The sequence below is a fragment of the Vigna umbellata genome, chromosome 4 (assembly GCF_029865625.1).
Source record: "Vigna umbellata cultivar VRB3 chromosome 4, Vumbellata_1.0, whole genome shotgun sequence".
Lineage (NCBI taxonomy): Eukaryota > Viridiplantae > Streptophyta > Magnoliopsida > Fabales > Fabaceae > Vigna > Vigna umbellata.
The window spans coordinates 11,914,550-11,933,447 of record NC_142168.1 but is presented as its reverse complement, the minus strand read 5'-3'; the positions used below and the strand labels follow the sequence as shown (position 1 = coordinate 11,933,447).

The following is an 18,898-nucleotide window of genomic DNA, read 5'->3' as shown; positions in this document are numbered from 1 at the left end:
AGTTCCTTATTGTAAATGGACTCCAAACCCAAATATTTAAATTCAAATATTATTAATTTTTCATGCTTGTTTAAAGACAAATATTCACTATCCGGACGAACCATAGCTTAAAACAATGCTTTAGATTATATTCATCTTTAATAATCTTTAATGCCATACATGGGGTGCAAGTGGAAAACATGGGTGCAGAAATCAGTTCAATAGTAGGCTGACTAGCCCAAATTTACAATGACCAAAAACAAAAAGGTTGCTTCTCCTAAAACCCTAGTAACTGTTACTCTCCCTTTCTCTTAGTTTTTTCCATACACTCAAAATCTCGATCAATCAGAATCCCACGATTCGTTCATTTGCAGAAATGAGATACCAATGGCGTCTTCTTCACCATCTTCTCCGTTCTCGTCCCCGCATTCCCAATCACTCTCAGGTACTTCCCTCTTCCTCTTCCATTTCCCGTCGTTTAACCGTAAATTCCTCCTTCCCGCTAAACCCTAGTTTCCGTCGTTTCTCTTCGGAACCTGTTCTCGCTCACTCCGATAACGACCACGTCTTCGTCGCCGACATTTTCTCCAAACATGCGGATTCCGACGACGTGAAAAACCTCGTCGATTCGAATCGCATTTCGATTACTCACGACGCTGTCCTTGCGGTTCTGTGGAAGCTCGATTCCAACGTCGATGCGGCGCGGAGGTTCTTCCAATGGGTTTCGGAGAACTATCCCGAGAAGTTGAGCTCCAAGTGCTACAACTCGATGCTGCGCGTTTTGGGGACCAATGGTTTGGTTAACGAGTTTTGGGAGTTGGTCGATGTAATGAAGAAAAAGGGGTATGGGGTTTCCAAGGGTGTGAAGGAGAGAATGTTGGAGTGTTTTGAGAAGGGTGGAATGAAAGGTGACTTGGCGAAATTGAAGGGTTTGTTTGATAACTCGAATGAGAAGAACTGTGCTATAGTGTGTAGGATTGCGAGGAACAATGTGTGGAGTGATGATATTGAGAGGCAGATTAAGGACTTGAATGTTGGGTTCTCCGGGGATATGGTTAAGATTGTTTTGGAGGGATTGGCATCAGAGCCGGCTAAGGCGCTGATATTTTTCCGGTGGTTGGAGGAGAGTGGGATGTTTAAGCATAATGGGGAAACTTACAATGCAATGGCGAGGGTGTTGGGGAGGGAGGACTCGATTGATAGGTTTTGGAAGCTTGTTGGGGACATGAGGAGTGCTGGGTTTGAGATGGAGGTTGAGACCTTTGCTAAGGTTTTGGGGAGGTTTTGTAAGAGGAGAATGGTAAAGGATGCTGTTGAGCTTTATGAGCTTGCTATGGCTGGCGCAAATAAGCCTTCGGTTGAGTGTTGTGTCTTTTTGTTGAGGAAGGTTGCTACTGGGAAAGAGCTGGATATGGATTTGTTTTCGTGGGTTCTGAAGGTTTTTACCGGAAGTGGGAATTCGTTGACTGATTCTATGGTTAATGCTGTGCTGAAGTCTTTGACCAGCGTTGGTAGGACTGGAGAGTTGAACAAGGTTTTGAAAGAAATGGAAAACTGTGGGTTTGTTGCTGGTGGTAATTTACAGAGTAAAATTGCCTTTAGACTTAGTGCTGCTGGTAATACGGAACAAGCTCATGAGTTTGTGAATAGAGTTGAAGCATCTGGGTGTAATGCAGATCGCAAGACATGGGAATCTTTGATTGAGGGGCACTGTGTTGCCGGGAACATTGATAAAGCTTTTGATTCTTTTAAAGAGATGGTTGAGAAGGAGGGGATCACTTCGGCAGGCTATACTTTTGATGTGTTGATGAATTCACTTTGTCAAACGAATAGGGCAATAGATGCATGTAAGATTCTTTGCCGACTAGTGAATGAAAAACAGCTAAAACCCTGGCATTCTACTTACAAGCTGTTGGTAACCAAGTTATTGGTTCAGGGAGGATTTGCAGATGCTTTGCCAATTTTGGGATTAATGAAAACCCATGGATTTCCACCTTATACTGATCCATTTATTGAACACTTGTCAAAGAGTGGAAGTGATGATGATGCGGTACTGTTTCTCAGGGCAATGACTTCAAAGAGGTTTCCGTCTACATCTGTGTATCTTCGTTTGTTTGAAGCCTTCTTCAAGCACGGAAGGCATGTAGAAGTACATAATTTCCTTTCTAAATGTCCACGGTACATTCGAAACGATGCAGATGTGTTGAATCTCTTTTATTCCATGAACTCTAAAGAAGCTGCTTCTTCTGGTATCGTGACTGCTTAAGATTGCGGAATATATCTCGTGTTGTACTCTTCAGAAGAATGTGCAATTGCAGTTGTTCGGAAATTTTGGTGAGTGGTCATTCTTTTTTCCTTCATTTAAATTATTGAAAAAAGGGTTGATTCTTACTTTGAATAAAGCCAAACAAACCAAAATTTTTGACATTCTATAATCCCCCATGCAACTTGTATTTCACATGCAAATCGAAATTCTTCTCTCCGACATCATTATTAAGGACACCAAACGAATGCTTTGCTTGGTGCTTTGACAGCAGTGGACTGTAGTTCGATGCGTCCCGATTTACACTGTCTTAATAATGTACATTGTAGATTGAGGTGATGCATATAAGCAACAATATAGACATGAAAAGCTTGCAATTTTTTCCTCTTTAGATTTACTTCTGGATGTGTTCAATGCTATCTCAATATTTCTTAACAAATTCACATGCAATGCTTCAGTATTACACACTTATTCATTCAGTGCTCTCATCAGCATTGTAAGTGGATTGATGCCTTAGATATAATGTAAGCTTCATTTGTTCTTGGACTGGACCCTTCATATGTCCACTTTCTACTCTGGATTACCGTACTGCAACACGATCAAGAGTTGCTAAGCTTGGTTAGTTGTTTCTAAGATTGGTTTGTGCTCTTGGCCACTACTGACTATAATAAATTCGAGGACGGCAAAAATATAGCACTATTTGAACCAAAGCAATAGACACTGTTGTGTTTTACTTCGTAGTTTGTTCGTTTTCTGATAATGTTACAGTTTAATGTTACAGTTTAATGTTACAGTTTCGTCCTGTGAATTCGGTGATCTGTATCGTTTAAGAATAACTATTAATGGATTTTCATTACCGTTGCCATGATTAGTAATGGATTTTTTAAGTACACATGATGTTTGAAAATATGGAAGGCATTGGTGTCCGTTTCTTTTTTCTAACCATAGCTGATTTGGTCCGAAGTGATGTACAAGGTGACGAGAAAAATTTAATTCATAAAATGGTGAAAAATGTGACGATAGGATGTTGAATTCGACTGCTAGGAAATGACGGCTTCAACCTTCAATTGGAAATGACGTCTTACCCATTATAACTCATTTCCATACAGGTCCATAACTATTAACGGTCACAATTTATTATGATTCAGGAACATTAATTTAGATGTACCTCTCCGTATTCCGTCTTCTAACCATTACTTTTGGACATTCTTGTTGCAACGATAAAGTGTAGACTGGGTCCTGTTTTTATGGTTTCATATTGGGCCTGGCAAAATTTAGACCCACTGGTAGATCGCTTCAAATCTGGTGGGTGCGTTTCTTATAAAAGGCATTTTCTTGAGGACGAAGCAAGCATTTTTCCCTTTTATTGATTTGCCTAAATAGAATGACATGTCAAACAACTCACACCATTAATAGTAAGGCCATATCATATCAGTGACAGGTTGCATTAATGTGAAAAGTACGTGTAAATAGTCCAAGAATTGATACCAGGAACAGCAACCGAAGTGTGGTGTAGGTAGATAGAACTGTATGTTGAAAAAAAAATACCTTTTTTAATTTAATCCGGAAAAGAATTAAAATCACTCGTATTTGATTTAATATTTTAATAAATCACTAAACTCTTCATGATTTCCACAACTTACGTAATGTACTTGATTAGTTCTAACGTTCAGTTCAATTTTCCGAACTACTTGGATAGTAATACGAAATATGAATACTGATTACAACAACTATAAATCCTTATCTTCACCAGTTATAATGCCCAAATTGATTAAAGGACGATAATGATAAATTAGCAATACAAGAGTAGCAAATTAAAGCCAGATACGAGATCCATTAATGGAATAGATAGGTGAAAGAATGACGATAGCTTAAATATTAGAGACTTAATTGGGAGGGTGGTGATAAGCAATTAGTAATGCGTATGGTTATTAAGAAAAATAGTTGGAAAAGTTTAAGTACAAAACTAGAAATTAATAGTAATTTTCATTTTATAACAAAGTATAACTAGGTGACAAAGAAAGCAAAATTGCTTTCAGTGAAATTTGTCGACAAAATCAATAAGAAATCAAATGTATTAGAAGTATAAACTTTTTTGGTGGCTGGTAATCGTCCTATTTTCTGAATGCTTCTGACGTCTGAGTATACACATACGAATCTTTCTTTGAAGTTTTCAATTTTACTTCGTGGATGGTCTTTACAAGAAACGTTTTTCACTTAAATGTAAGATAAATTTGGGATATTAATAAGAGTAATGGTAACGTAACCTATTTTTACGTTTACTTGACACAGATAAAATGGTAATAAAAATATAAATTTTTATATTTTTTTTAAAAAGAAGAGAATAAAAAAAGAAAATAAAAAAAGAAAATTACATGAGAGAACTTTAATTAGGAACATCACCTCAATGTGATGTGTTCAATTATTGTGTCATTTTTCATGTCCCCAACCATGTTTCTTTTGACAGCAAAAAAAGAAAAAGAAAACATGAAGAAGGTATTGCCAACTAAGAAAGACGTGTGCGTTTGTATCTTTTCCCAACGACGGACCACCCTGTTTCTTGTAGTTCCAAAATCAGTGACCTAAACTATGTTCCATCTTATAACCACAACCGCATTCTTCCTTTCTTTCAAAGCAAAGTAAAACTCTTCCCTTTTCCTGCTACCCAACACTTTCAGCAGAAAAATTGAGCCTCACTTTGATAGTACAACTAATCACTGCTTCCAAAACTAACGTTTACAATTTGACTCTTTTATAATTTTTTTAACTTTCTCCCAACATTGCCTCAGAAAAAAGGCATAATTCGGTTGGCCATCGCACCCTTCCCTAACAAAAGGAATGTAACAATAACCATACAAAATAATAATGACTTGGCCGGAATGAAGTTCCTCAAATTGTCAAACGCCAATGAAAAATTTGATTTACTTGCCATCATATCGATGAAGACTTTTTGAACATGTTATTTAAACTCAACCTTTGTTGCATCCCTTAAGAAAACATTCTGTAATGCATCATTATATGGAACACAGTCTAGATTCTGGGCAATGAAAATGTTGGGTTTTGTTGTCGTAAAGGAGGTCACAACAATGCTGCTTAAGACACGAAGGTCATTTTGGTTCCTCTCTGTATGAAAGAGTCGAAGGAAGTGAGAGAGAAAGAAAGGGTGTTTGTGGGGGGGACCAAAGCAAGCATATGCTTTTTGTTGCTCCATACATGCATGCTTTGAGACTGCTAAAGTAACTGTCATGGGGAGGGAAGGAATTTTTGAAATTGGCTCTTATTTTCACTTTGTCTTTGCAACAAGCATGCGTGTGGTCTTTTTCTGCTCTTTGAATCCCATTTGCCTACCATTTTCTGCTTCATTCATCACAATATATTCCATGAGGTTTGGCTCTTTGCCCTGTAACACTATCTTGTTTTCTGCACACATAGTTAATTAAAGTACAAAAAATTAGACCAAATCCTTAAATGGGTCTCTGTAATTGAGTAATTAGTCTTCAAAAGATGACAAAAGGCAGAGAAATTGGTATGCATCTTTGTGGCTAAAATCATAAAATCTTGTTGCATGCATACTCATCATTAGCTTAATAATATGCACATAGATTTCAGTTTAGAAATTTGTCACATCCCTGACTAAATGACATTCAGAAGATGATGAAAATTAGGTGGTTTTTTATTGTGTTTTGAGAAGCATATAGAAAATGATACTTCAAGTGACATATTATTCATTTGCTCGAAAACACCTCATTCTTCTGGTTTGTTTGGCTAAACACAACATCATTTTCATTTCTCAATCCGTGACAGCGTTGCCAGTCTGATAGGCAAAGGGGTTGAATGAGACTTATCAACAAACAAAACGTGATGACTGAAGAGTTGAATGTGACCTCAGAAGCAGAACAATGCTGTCTTATTACATTATATTAATTTTTACATTCCTCGAAATTATTTGCCTCGGCATCAAGTGCTTCTTTGAAGGTATTTTCCTAGTGGAAATGTTTCTTGGAGCTTTGTGCAGTTGCATCTTTAGTCCTTTGGGAAGACTTACAGAACTTACAGAACCACATATGAGAAACAAAAGACAAGTTATATTCTTACAGATAATGTTGACAAAAAAATGCCATCATCTCGTGATGATTAGTAGCTATTGCTTCCCTCAAATCTAATGCACATATCAGTTCATAGCCAAGATGGGACCAAACCTGTGAACAAACAATAGTTGCATCATAAATGAAACCGAACTAATGATACTAATATCTGTTAGACTCAATTTCGGCTAAAGGTTAACTAATCACTTATCAGTGACCCCTTTTAGATTTTGTTCACTTCATGCTGCATTGCCATTTGACATGACATGACTGCTGATAATTGATGGTTTATATTGCCAAAAACAAAAATTCCTAACGTACATTATCAATGACATAGTGGCAATCTATGTTACATACATACATGTGACTCAAAATGGCAGTACACATACATGTGACTCAAGGTTTTGGCTAGGTTAGCTATAGCTAGTTATGTTTCCTCTTGAAAGAACTGAATGTTATATTATTCAATCTTTGGAAAAAGGGAATTAATTACCTTGCTTTATGTCACTTGTGCTGCTAGATTTAAGATTACATAACCAGTAACCAGTAGCAATATTTGTGCAGTGCTGCTAAATGGAATCATACAATAATTCTAATCATGTGTCAATTCAAACATTGTCGCTTGAGACCAAAGTTTTTGAGATTTCTTGTTGGTGGAAAACAGTTTAAATGCTCCAAACATATAACGGCTTCTTGTAAAACTGCTTTATACAATACAATATGATTCTGTAGGCAATGAATATCTGTCTCTTGACACCTTTACCAATTCACAACAGTATAGTGTTTATTTGTAAAAACTTAGGCTACATATTACAAATGTTCTGGTTTTATTTTACTTTATTGAGTAATGGTACTATGACACACTTTTACCTCCATTTGACACATTATACAAAGATAAAATAGTCATAAAATTGTAAACTTTTGTATTTTTTCAAGAAAAAAGAGAGTAAAAAGTAAGAAAGGATAATATGAAATAGATGTAAAAAATTTATGAATATCAAAATATCTTTTTTCTAATTTCTTATAGGAATTTGAGTTTTATGAGAGGCTCAGTCTCAGGTATGGGATCTTTAGTGTAGTATTGAATTGGTTTTAGTCCTTCTCTGGATAGCTAGCTCTGGAGATGAGTTCTCTCCATAAGAATTTTATTAGAGAAAAATCTGAAATTTTTGTGCTAATAAGTTTTTGGAGGCAATATTTTTGGTTTAATTTAAAAAGGGAAAAGAAAGAAAAAGGTGAAATTGGATAAGGGAGAGAAAAATTATTGTTTGGATGTGGTAAGAAGTGAAATAGGGATAATGGAAAGAAGCAAAGAGTGAATTATTGTGGGGAGAGTGCAGAGGTATAAAGTGGATCAGTTTTTGGAATCTTTTCAAGATGTTAAAACATCATTCTCACAAAGCAAGAAGAAAATGGGACACTTTGAAGAGGGTGGAAAAAGCAAAAGTAGGAAATGAGGACAAGGTGTTCCCTCAATCAACCTTCCCCTAACAACGTTAGCTCCATCACTGTCTTTCATATTGTAGACATATGAATCACTTTTACTTTCCTGTCAAAGACCCCCTTTGTCACATTTGCCCTGCACCTCAACCACAAAATAATGCCAATTTTCTCTTTTCACCTCTCTTCTTTCTTCCTATTAGAAATCCAAACATAAATCTAAATCTCACATTAGATAGATATCAAAAAAGTTAAATACTGTATAAGGATCAAAATTCATAAATTTATTGTTTTAAGATTTTGAATTAAAAATAGTATTAATTTTATAAAAAGTTGATTCAGATGTTGTTATGCGAAGAACGCTCTCTCTTGAGACCCATGAGTTTAGTTACTCAATCAATCAACACTTAAGTGGTACAAACACCTTTAACAACTACTCAATGGGCATGCACTCTATTTACACATTATATAAGTTTTCAAGCTTCTACAACAGTTAACAATCTATTATAGATTCTGACAGTACAAAAGTTAATCCAAAAGTCCTACTTAGTTACTTCAACAATAGTTTGTACATCTTGATTGGGCAAACCTTCAATGAAACTTATTTAAGCTTATGAAAATCACTTATACATCCAATAAACTAAGTTTAAATTTAATTAGTTTTGATGTCTACTTTTTAATCTCTTTTTTAATGCTTAGAGTTTACGTTATCAATGGTTTCCAGACATTCTAATGATCTTGATACAAGGATATTGAGAAACATTGTTGACTTTTGTCCCTGGCATTAGTGTATCAAATAATGTAGCCACCTGCAATGGCAACATTGAAAAGGAAGAAAAATTAGTTGGAAAAATAAAATAAGTGTAAGAGAAGTAAATTATTCAGAGGCTATCAAATGCCCTTGAATAGGGTCATAGATAGCAGTATATCACCTTAGCAAAAAGTTCTCATTCAAGCCTTAAAGCAACCAAGTTCAATAATGGTGGCTGAAGAAATGATGCCCATGTGCTGCAGAAAGCTTTTTTCCTTCTGATTTATCTCTCTGAATGACATTTATCTATTCACAATTATCAGCAAATACATTTTAATAAGCTTAGAATTTTATATTTTTTTTATATTTATCTATTCACTTTAATAAAGATTCACAAATACTGCAACTATTGATAACTTAATTCTAAGCCAACTGTTGAAAAATTGTCAATCACGATTGTAATCATTTTGTTTCCAAAAGTTCATCAACACAGTATATGTGGTTATACAGAATGGACAAATACCCATCAACATGTTTTGGAAGACAGATTTCTTAGCAGTTGCTTACGATGTTTTCTATATTCAAGAGATTACTGTGTATATGCTTTGAAAATCAAAGTTGATTTGAACAAAACCTTCTTTGACATTATTGCATTTCATCTTCTCTTTTCTCCTTTTCTGGGTAACTCTGACATTTTTTCAACATGGTTTAGTCTCCTCAATTTTAGTTTAGAGTACTATATAAAAGTAAAAAACTTTAAAAATATTTAATCCATTGGTATACTTCAAAATTTAAACTCACTAGTATTTTACACATTTAAAAAAAATTAGGGTTAAATTGAAAAAAAAATGTTAAACAACCATTAGACTTAATTGAAAAATTATTATCATCAACATTCATTAAGGTTGAGCAAGTTTAGTTAGTATAATAGAAGTCGTCAAATAAATAATCTAAAAAGAATGAAAGTAATGTAATTTATCAAAAAATTCAATGAAATAAAGTGCATACCAATATATATATGAAGTATGGAATGAAAAAGATGATTTGTACAAAAGGGGTATATCCATTATTAAAACTCTAAATGGATATTGTGAAATGATGCCATTAGATCCAAATTGGTAGCATCATTAATTGATAAGGAAGGGGGCCATTTTGATGATGGAAAAAGCTTGAAACAAATGGAGAAGAAGAAGAAGATTATAGAAAAAGAGCAATTTGTACTAGATGTCAATGAGAGGAGTGTGAAGACTCTCAAACTGGTTTTTGAAATTTGGAATAAACAGATAGGGTCCAATAAATCTGAAACTGAGCTTGGATGTTCTCTATTGTCTTCTAACTCAGCAACACTGTCAAACTACTATCACGTGAGTGAGAGTATTTAAGTTTTTCAAAAGGGTCCAAGAGGAACTTCATCAAAATATTATACTCCTCTTCTAAATTCTCCAACTAAATGTCATGTAAAATAATCCAAAGTAAAAGATATCTTAACTATTTCATTCCATTTTTCAATGTCTCAGATGCATGCAGAAAAGGTTCTTTTAACAATCTTCATTTTTAGACTTGAAAAAGAGAGCTACACTTCTTTGTGTCTCTTAAAAATCACTAAAAAAAAATTACTTTAGAATATTAACCATGTTCAAAACCTTAAGAAAATAAATTAATAGATTTTTTTACACTATTTTATTTTTTTATTTTTATTCGTGTGTATAAAATTTACAGGTATTTGTCTACCAGCTAAACCTGCATAAGTGCAGTGCATTGTACTAATTCTGGTAGGGATCTTTGCTATTCAAGGATAGCATGATGAAAGGGTGTGTTCTTCGGTGCATGCATCCTTCCAAATATTCATAGGATAGAAACAAAACAAAAAAAAAATAGGAGGATTGAAAAAAATACAAGACCAAAATGTTTTATTAAAAAAACTAAAATTAAGCATAATTTATAAACCGAAATTATATTTAAACCATATATATATACTCTTATGTACATAACATTATTTGCTAAATAAATTTGAAGAAAATCTTCCATGAGATTAGACAATGTTATATCCTTGTCGAATTTAATGCAAAAAAGCTTTCTGAACACATAGGCCAATGTGTTAATTCCAAAAACGTACACTTGGCATGTTTTTGTTGTTTCTCACGTTTGAGTGTCCGTGACCGCGTTCTCATTTCTCTACCTAAGACAAAAACACATACAAAATGCAGACAAATGAGTTTTATAAACACATTAGGGTTATTGCATTCCAGGTATGATCTGTTTTAATCATTTCTGATTTTATTTTTAAATTTAAAGAAAAAATATTTTTTAATCTTACATTAAATAGGACTTCTTAGTGTAATTAAATTATTTATTATTTATATAAATATATGGTTCTGTAGATACGATGGGGTCATTTTGTGATTGTGAAGAAAGGACAATATGATCCTAGCTGTTATCACTTTGCATTGGTCCTTAATTGGTGGATATTTTTGTCATTTTTGTCTGTTTTTTTCTCATGTTGGGTCAATTTATTTTCTTTTATTGCTTTATATAATTGGCCTACAGTTTTCTTCCACACCCTTAGCTGTGTATAACACCATTTCTTTTCTTCTTATTATTATTATTATTTCTTTTTATTATTTTTATTTTTTTTATTTGATGCATGAGGTCCAATGTTTGAATTTTTAGTAGTAATAAATAGACCACATCGTACATATAAGTTTAATGAGGGCATGTTAACATATTCAATGTGAATTTGACCTTTTGATTTCTTGCATTTCAAATTGGACTGCACAAAATTTGCTGATTTTTTGTGACATCAATCTGACATATGCATAGTAAAATATATTATATAACAGACTATACCTAATGAATCAATGTTATCTCATTTCTCACTGGTTCTGGATTTGCATTAAGAAAAACATAAGATTGATATATGCATGAAGAATTTCAATGTACATACATATATAAAAAAATCATACATAGCTACCCATTTGAGAAAATATTGCATATGATTGATGAAGCAATGATTTTTACTTTGTTTTGAACTCTATAACAAGTTCATCAAGTTAAAAAAAAAACCCTAAAATTCTTCCTCTGAGTGCACCATTTGGCAGTGTGTCACATCCTCTTGGCATAACCCACATACACATCCAAATACATTACTATCATCCAATTCATTTATAGATACAATATTATATATAAACACTTTTTTTTGTGATATCATAATCTTTAACTCAAGTGGCAAACATTCTCATTGCTCCATAGATGGCGTGTCACCTATTTTTGAAATCTTATTAGTAAGCTATTATAATGCTAATAATATATTATCACCTAGGGCTCTTTGCCATACATAGATCAATGGCGTTTAACCCTTAAAATTATGTTATTAGTAAATTTGCATGCGTAATATATATATTATCATATAATCTTTACCAAATATTCTAGATGACGTGTCTTCCACCCTAATTTTGTGCTTAATATGGTTGTATGCAATCAGCATCTACAATGCAACTATATATACCAATGCATTGTGGGACATGTGATGCACAAATATGTCACATTTCTTATTTAAAACACTATAAGAATAAAAAATGAAATATTCATATGGCTCTCTATATGTAGAAACGTATGCAAATTTTAATTTACATATTCTTTAACTATGAATCATTCTTTATACTTGATATGTAAATTTAGGTATTTTTCGGGTAATTTTTAATATATTAAGTATTATTAGAATTGATGGATTTCTTGATAATGATTTATAAGAAAAACACAATCCATGAATTCAATTTATATAACAAATTAATGTCGTTTTTAATTTAAAGCCTTTAAATAATAAGTTTATAATTTTTTTTATATGTTATTTAATTTTCTTATTTCTATTCAATATTTCTACTTTCTCTTGTCCTGTTAATCATATAAATGTTAGGCCATTTATATGCATACTTAATATTAAACTAAGTATATAAGAAATTTCTTAAAATTTATTTTGTAATAATGTTATTCCACAATGTATAAATTTATGTTTTAAAGATTTTAAAAATCTTATATTTATGTAAGTTAAAAAATTTAATAATCAATTAAAACATATATATAAAAAAAACTTATCTCATAGTTATTAAAACTTGCAAATGGACAAAAACTATATGCCAAAAGTTAGCATTCAAATGATAAGTCCGATTAAACACATTTATTAGATTATGGGTAATCTACTAAATCTTATTTCCAAAATAACTATATTATCAATATTTTTAGTTTTTCAAAAAAGTATATTAATTAATAATTAGTAATAAATATTTTATGGCGTGTGATATAACTGTATATGGGCATAAATATAATAACTAATTATTATGACATAACAGATCCTTATAAAAGAGTATAAAAAAATATAATTTAAGTCAATCAAGATTAAAATATTCTGAATAATCTTAAACAAACTCAGCCTTCAAAATGTTTTATAACAATAAAAAATCATAATAAACAACATAATGTCATAAATTTGTACGTGAAATTGAATAATGCAATTCTTTTGAAAACGAAAAGGATCCTGTCCTTTTAAAAGTAATTTCCCAAAAGATCTAAAGTTAAACCCCAATAGTAAAACAATTGTACTCTTTGGTTAAAAGACACCTCTCTTGCATGTAAAATTTTGATTTTCTTGATAATTAACAATGAGTTTTGTCCTAATTCAATTCTACAGCACTTTGTTCATAAATTTAGCCCTCTTTTAATAACATTACACAATTAAATTATTAAGGTAAAAATTACTTTTAATTAGTATAAGTTACAAAATTAGAAAATAAAGAACAGATTTGTTCAACACATATATTTCAAGTCTTAACTCAGTTATATAAGATTAGGTTATACATTATAATTTATCTTTTAACCGATGTGGAACATTGAAATAATTCAAATTTTGGAGTATTCGCTTGGATATGAGGTTAATGTTTCCAACACTGAAGTTCAATAATATATGTTTCTGACATTTTAGTATGGAGAATGAATGTGACAGTTGAGTTGTTTGGTAAGAATAACAAGTAGCTAGAAAAATAAAAGCAAAATGTTATGTTGAGGTAGAAGGTAGGAGAAGAGTAGTTTCTAGGGTTAATGTTAGTTTAAGTTGGAAATGGTGAGATTATGATATAATAAGAAAAGAAAGAAAATTTGGAAAAGAAAGGTATGAGGTGGGTCACGGAAAGAGAGAGGGGAATGGCAGTGGCAGCTTTTGCTTTTCAAAGTTTTACTCTTTTTGAACAATTTTATGGGAATGACTGTCTGCTGTGGGAATAGACCAAAGAGACCAAAGTGTGATAGTTAGTTCATAGTGGTTTATGGAATCTATAAAGCACATCCCATACCATCACCCAACATTCATTTACAGCACAAAAGACATCACCTTATATTATTTTTTATATCACATTTTTCTGCTTCATCTATGCTATCTCACAAAATCTATCATCAATCTTCAGCCCCCAGAACTCCATTTTCCTCGAGATTCTCACATTCTCAATACCTTAACATTAAAAATTTTAACTTTAGGACTCTACTAAATGGCCAAACTCCACCCTTTTGGATTCTCCACGCAAGCATCAACCACTTCCCCCACAAGGGTTTTTTCTCAGCAAACATTATTACAAAAAACAGATTATATATAAGCAAAATGTTCAAACCCATGTAAAATATTTACATCACTTTTAATCTATAACTTCAAAACATAAACTTTATAAAAAAAAAATTTAGATTCATACTTAAATTATTCTCAACACTTACTAATTACCCCATTTTAAGGTTTTACTTGCTAATCCAACGAATTAAAACAAATAAATGAATACTCTGGTAATGTACTACTGCTGAATCAAACACGTAGGATTTTGGTTCTTTGCAGCCAAAAGGGAAAGAAAAGGGCTACGGTATTATTCTTTTGTTCTAAATGTGTCTGCTTAATATTCATTAATAAAATCTAATGATATCTCTCATGCACCAGTACTTTTTTTTTTCTTTTTTCTTTTTTCTGCTTTATCTACTACTTTGCTGATGCATATATAGTTTCATGAAAACTTCTTTATGCTTTAAGTGCATGTGTATGGTTAAGTAAGTCTCTCAAGTGTATTTCCGGTTCTCTCCCTGCCACATATGCTGCTGAAACTTTTACCTTGAATTGGTTTGTTCATCCTCGTTCTAAGATTAAGGCTGTTATATATATAATATTTTGCTTACAGCTTCCTGACTCAGTGACAGGCATGCTCCTTCTCTTTATGCTGTCTAAAAACATGTCTTTTTTCACCCCTTTGATCTGACACGAGATTTTTCGGTGGATGAGATTCTAGCATGGAAAGAAGGAAGTGAGTTTCTTTTTCTTATTTTGAACACCACAGTGATGAAAGCACATCCATTTCAGAACTGTTAAACGTTCCATATTTACATCTTTGTGGGTTGAAGTTGGAAACCTCAACCTCAAGTGAAGTGTACTTGCATCTTCTTCCTTGGAAATTCCAGTTTAATGGGGTCGCCAAGAGGAACAACTCTTCTCTTTTTCACATTGTTCTTCTTTTGGAGCTTCGCAGATGCTTTGCTCTCTCCTAAGGGAGTGAACTTCGAAGGTAAATTTGAAATTTTGCTCCTTCTTTCACCTTGTTCTCAGCTTCATAATATGCAGAGTTTTGAATTAGGTCTCTTTTTAATGCAGTGCAAGCCTTAATGAGCATAAAACGCTCTCTAGAGGATCCACATGGTGTTCTAGACAATTGGGATGGGGATGCAGTCGATCCATGTAGCTGGACTATGGTCACATGTTCTTCAGATAACTTGGTCGTTGGACTGTGAGTCTTCTTTCAATCTTATAGTTAAGCTGATGAAATACTGTTCCAATTTTGAACACTCATCAGGTGTACCAGTTTGTGCTGCAAATTGATTCAAGCTTTAGATGAAACTTGTGCTGTGTTGTTTGGTGCAGGGGCACTCCAAGTCAAAGTCTATCTGGTACTCTATCTCCGAGCATAGGCAACTTAACCAACCTTCAGATTGTGTAAGTGATTGCAAGGCTCTATGCAATTTAGTACTCTCAAAATGGCTTCTTATTGACTATGAGAGGTGTTTTGGACAACTTTTCAGGCTGCTACAGAATAACAACATAAGTGGACAAATCCCATCAGAGTTGGGAAAACTTCCTAAGCTTCAGACCCTTGATCTCTCAAACAACTTCTTCAGAGGGGAGATTCCTCAATCTCTGGGACACCTGAAAAGCCTCCAATACCTGTAAGCATACATGAGCTTGGGTTTGATATCTTGAGATGAATCCATTTTCAGTATCAATCTCTAATGTTTAATGCTAAAATTTTCCCAAAATTGTTTCAGGAGGCTCAATAACAACACTCTTGTTGGTGAATGCCCAGAGTCTCTGGCTAACATGACCCAACTCAATTTTCTGTAATACACACGAACTCTTCTGTTTTATACTTGTATCTTATGCATAATTTCAGTTTGGCATTCCTAAAGACCTTTCTTGTTTTGTGATTATCATTCAGTGACTTGTCATACAACAATCTTAGTGGCCCGGTGCCCAGAATTTTAGCCAAATCATTCAGGTAAGCCTATCTCTCTCTCTCTCTGTTATGTATGTGCATTTTGCTTGGAAGGAAAACAGAAAATTGGGTGCTAGCCTATAGATTAATCTCATTCCTTTTTATTGTTTCAGCATTGTTGGAAACCCCATTGTTTGTGCAACGGGAAAAGAGCCAAACTGTCATGGGATGACATTGATGCCTATGTCCATGAACTTGAACAATACCGAACGTAAGATGTCGTCACTGTCGGTCATGTTTTTTTAAAAATTGATTGTTCTTCCAAGCCTTGTGCCAGATTCCCATGTACTAGTGTACTCTGACACATTCTGCATGGTCATTGTTATGATGCTGATAACAATATCTTTGCTTCCCTAGATGCTTTACAATCAGGCAGACCAAAAACTCATAAAATGGCAATTGCCTTTGGCTTGAGTTTGGGATGTCTCTGCCTCATAGTTATCGGTTTTGGAGGCGTTATTTGGTGGAGACACAAGCACAATCAACAAGCATTCTTCGATGTTAAAGGTACTTGCCATTTACACACCTTGAATGAGATCAAAGTAAAATATATATATATATATATATATATATATATATATATATATATATATATATATATATATATATATATATATATATACATATAAGAATGTTCCAGTGCATCAAAAGCTAATTCAAGTATGGTATTGTTCTGACATTTACGACCGTTTTGTTAACTGTTTCAGACCGGCATCATGAAGAAGTCTACCTCGGAAACTTGAAGAGGTTCCAATTCAGAGAACTCCAGATTTCTACTCACAACTTCAGCAGCAAAAACATACTAGGAAAAGGTGGTTTTGGAAATGTCTACAAAGGAGTTCTCTCTGATGGTACTCTTGTAGCTGTCAAGAGGCTTAAAGATGGCAATGCCATTGGAGGAGAGATTCAATTTCAGACAGAAGTTGAAATGATCAGCTTGGCAGTGCACCGAAACCTCCTCAGACTCTACGGATTTTGCATGACACCAACAGAAAGGCTTTTGGTTTATCCATACATGTCCAATGGCAGTGTTGCTTCTCGTCTCAAGGGTAAGCTCAGTTCTGAAATTTCATACTCAAATTAGACCACCTCATTTAGTGTTACTTTCATACTTTCAAAGTATCACCCTTATGTTTGCAAATAGTATAACAAATTTCTTATATTATTTGTGAAAAAGAGAAATGAAGATAGAAACATTTTTATCAAGGAAGATTGTACCTAAGGATTCTAATACCAAATTCGTGGTTGTCAGGTAAACCAGTGCTGGACTGGGGCACTAGGAAGCACATTGCTTTGGGAGCAGCAAGAGGACTACTGTACCTTCATGAGCAATGTGATCCAAAGATCATTCACAGGGATGTGAAAGCTGCAAACATATTGCTTGATGACTACTGTGAAGCTGTGGTTGGAGATTTTGGGTTGGCAAAGCTTTTGGATCACCAAGACTCACACGTCACAACTGCAGTGAGAGGCACAGTGGGGCATATTGCCCCAGAGTACCTTTCCACAGGACAGTCCTCTGAGAAGACTGATGTTTTTGGATTTGGCATTCTCCTCCTTGAATTGATCACAGGCCAGAGAGCTCTAGAGTTTGGAAAATCAGCCAACAACAAAGGAGCCATGCTTGATTGGGTGAGTTTGTTTCCCTTCATTCATCAGAACTCTTTCCTTTATCTCAAACCAAATGGTAAGTCTAAGTCCTTATATTGTTTGACATTCAGGTAAAGAAAATTCATGTGGAGAAAAAGCTTGAAATGCTGGTAGACAAGGATCTGAAGAACAACTATGACAGAATTGAACTTGAGGAAATGGTTCAAGTGGCCCTCTTGTGTACTCAGTATCTTCCAGGGCATAGGCCTAAAATGTCTGAAGTGGTTCGCATGCTCGAAGGTGATGGACTAGCAGAAAGATGGGAAGCTTCACAGAGAGTTGACACAACCAAGTTCAAACCCCAAGAGTCATCTTCATCAGATAGGTATTCTGATCTCACTGATGACTCTTTGTTGTTAGTCCAAGCCATGGAGCTCTCAGGACCCAGATGAATCGATTGTCCAGTAGCACTACATTTTCATTTTTGTTTTAAAGGTATTCAAAGAAAGCATATGATAGTTGAATCTTTGTTACAAGAAGATTATAATGGTGTATGATAGAGATTTACCAAAGCTGAAAATGGCTTTGGTAATGTTTACTTTCAAATGTACAGAATCTCATTCGTTGAATGTTAATTTTGTAATATTACTGTTGAAAACGAAACATCCTGTGATTGTATGATTAATGATCTCAAAGTTTACTGTGTTATTTATGATGTTTTGTTTAGCTGTGTGAGTTGCAATCAAATACGCATCATGGTTCTTAAATTCAAACTACATTAACAATAATAAGACACGACCATAGACTCATAATCCATGTTTATGAAAAAGTGAACCTGGTAAGTGGTCCCCATGGTAAGGTGCAACGGTGCTTTACTTTGGTAGTTGATCCATTTAGGTTTGTCCCAGGGAATGGTGCAATTGTCATTGTTTCTATATACAGCTGGGCATAAGTGTTGTACCTCTTTTACCTAACAACACGATTTCTCCTCCACACCTCCTTTCCCATTCCCCTAACCAAAAAAATCTTCCTTCTTTTCTCTTTACTCAATTAATTATATGTTTATTAGAGGGTAATTTACGTTTAACCTACGTGATCAGCTCTCTTAAATAACTTCAATTTTTATTTTAGCTTATTTGATCTATGACTTTAATAAGCTTATATATGTTATGGACCTAAGTCTTCACATAAGTTAATAGGCTAAAAATGCAAACCAATAACAAGG

At 33.8% G+C, this 18,898-nt stretch overlaps 2 protein-coding genes across 2 annotated transcripts; both read left to right on the top strand.

Moving 5' to 3' along the window:
• The first annotated feature begins 265 nt into the window (after positions 1-265).
• Positions 266-2,793, top strand: LOC124846189 (pentatricopeptide repeat-containing protein At3g02490, mitochondrial-like). The gene has a single exon (XM_047323405.2). The coding sequence runs from the start codon at positions 356-358 to the stop codon at positions 2,243-2,245; it is 1,890 nt and encodes a 629-aa protein (XP_047179361.2). The 5' UTR covers positions 266-355; the 3' UTR covers positions 2,246-2,793.
• An 11,751-nt stretch (positions 2,794-14,544) lies between these two features.
• LOC124846191 (protein CLAVATA3 INSENSITIVE RECEPTOR KINASE 5-like) lies at positions 14,545-18,381 on the top strand. Its single transcript, XM_047323406.2, has 11 exons — positions 14,545-15,102; positions 15,189-15,321; positions 15,456-15,527; positions 15,614-15,757; positions 15,857-15,928; positions 16,027-16,086; positions 16,197-16,294; positions 16,441-16,590; positions 16,791-17,132; positions 17,336-17,715; positions 17,805-18,381. Exons 1-11 carry the CDS (start codon positions 15,003-15,005, stop codon positions 18,123-18,125), a joined length of 1,872 nt encoding a protein of 623 aa, XP_047179362.1. The 5' UTR covers positions 14,545-15,002; the 3' UTR covers positions 18,126-18,381.
• Positions 18,382-18,898: the final 517 nt, after the last annotated feature.

Bases quoted from the DNA above. Each gene is read 5' to 3' on its own strand.
- LOC124846189 (XM_047323405.2), top strand. From the start codon at position 356: ATGAGATACCAATGGCGTCTTCTTCACCATCTTCTCCGTTCTCGTCCC.
- LOC124846191 (XM_047323406.2), top strand. From the start codon at position 15,003: ATGGGGTCGCCAAGAGGAACAACTCTTCTCTTTTTCACATTGTTCTTC. The intron at 15,103-15,188 runs GTAAATTTGAAA...TTTTTAATGCAG, and splicing joins TAAGGGAGTGAACTTCGAAG to TGCAAGCCTTAATGAGCATA. The intron at 17,133-17,335 runs GTAAGCTCAGTT...CGTGGTTGTCAG, and splicing joins TGTTGCTTCTCGTCTCAAGG to GTAAACCAGTGCTGGACTGG.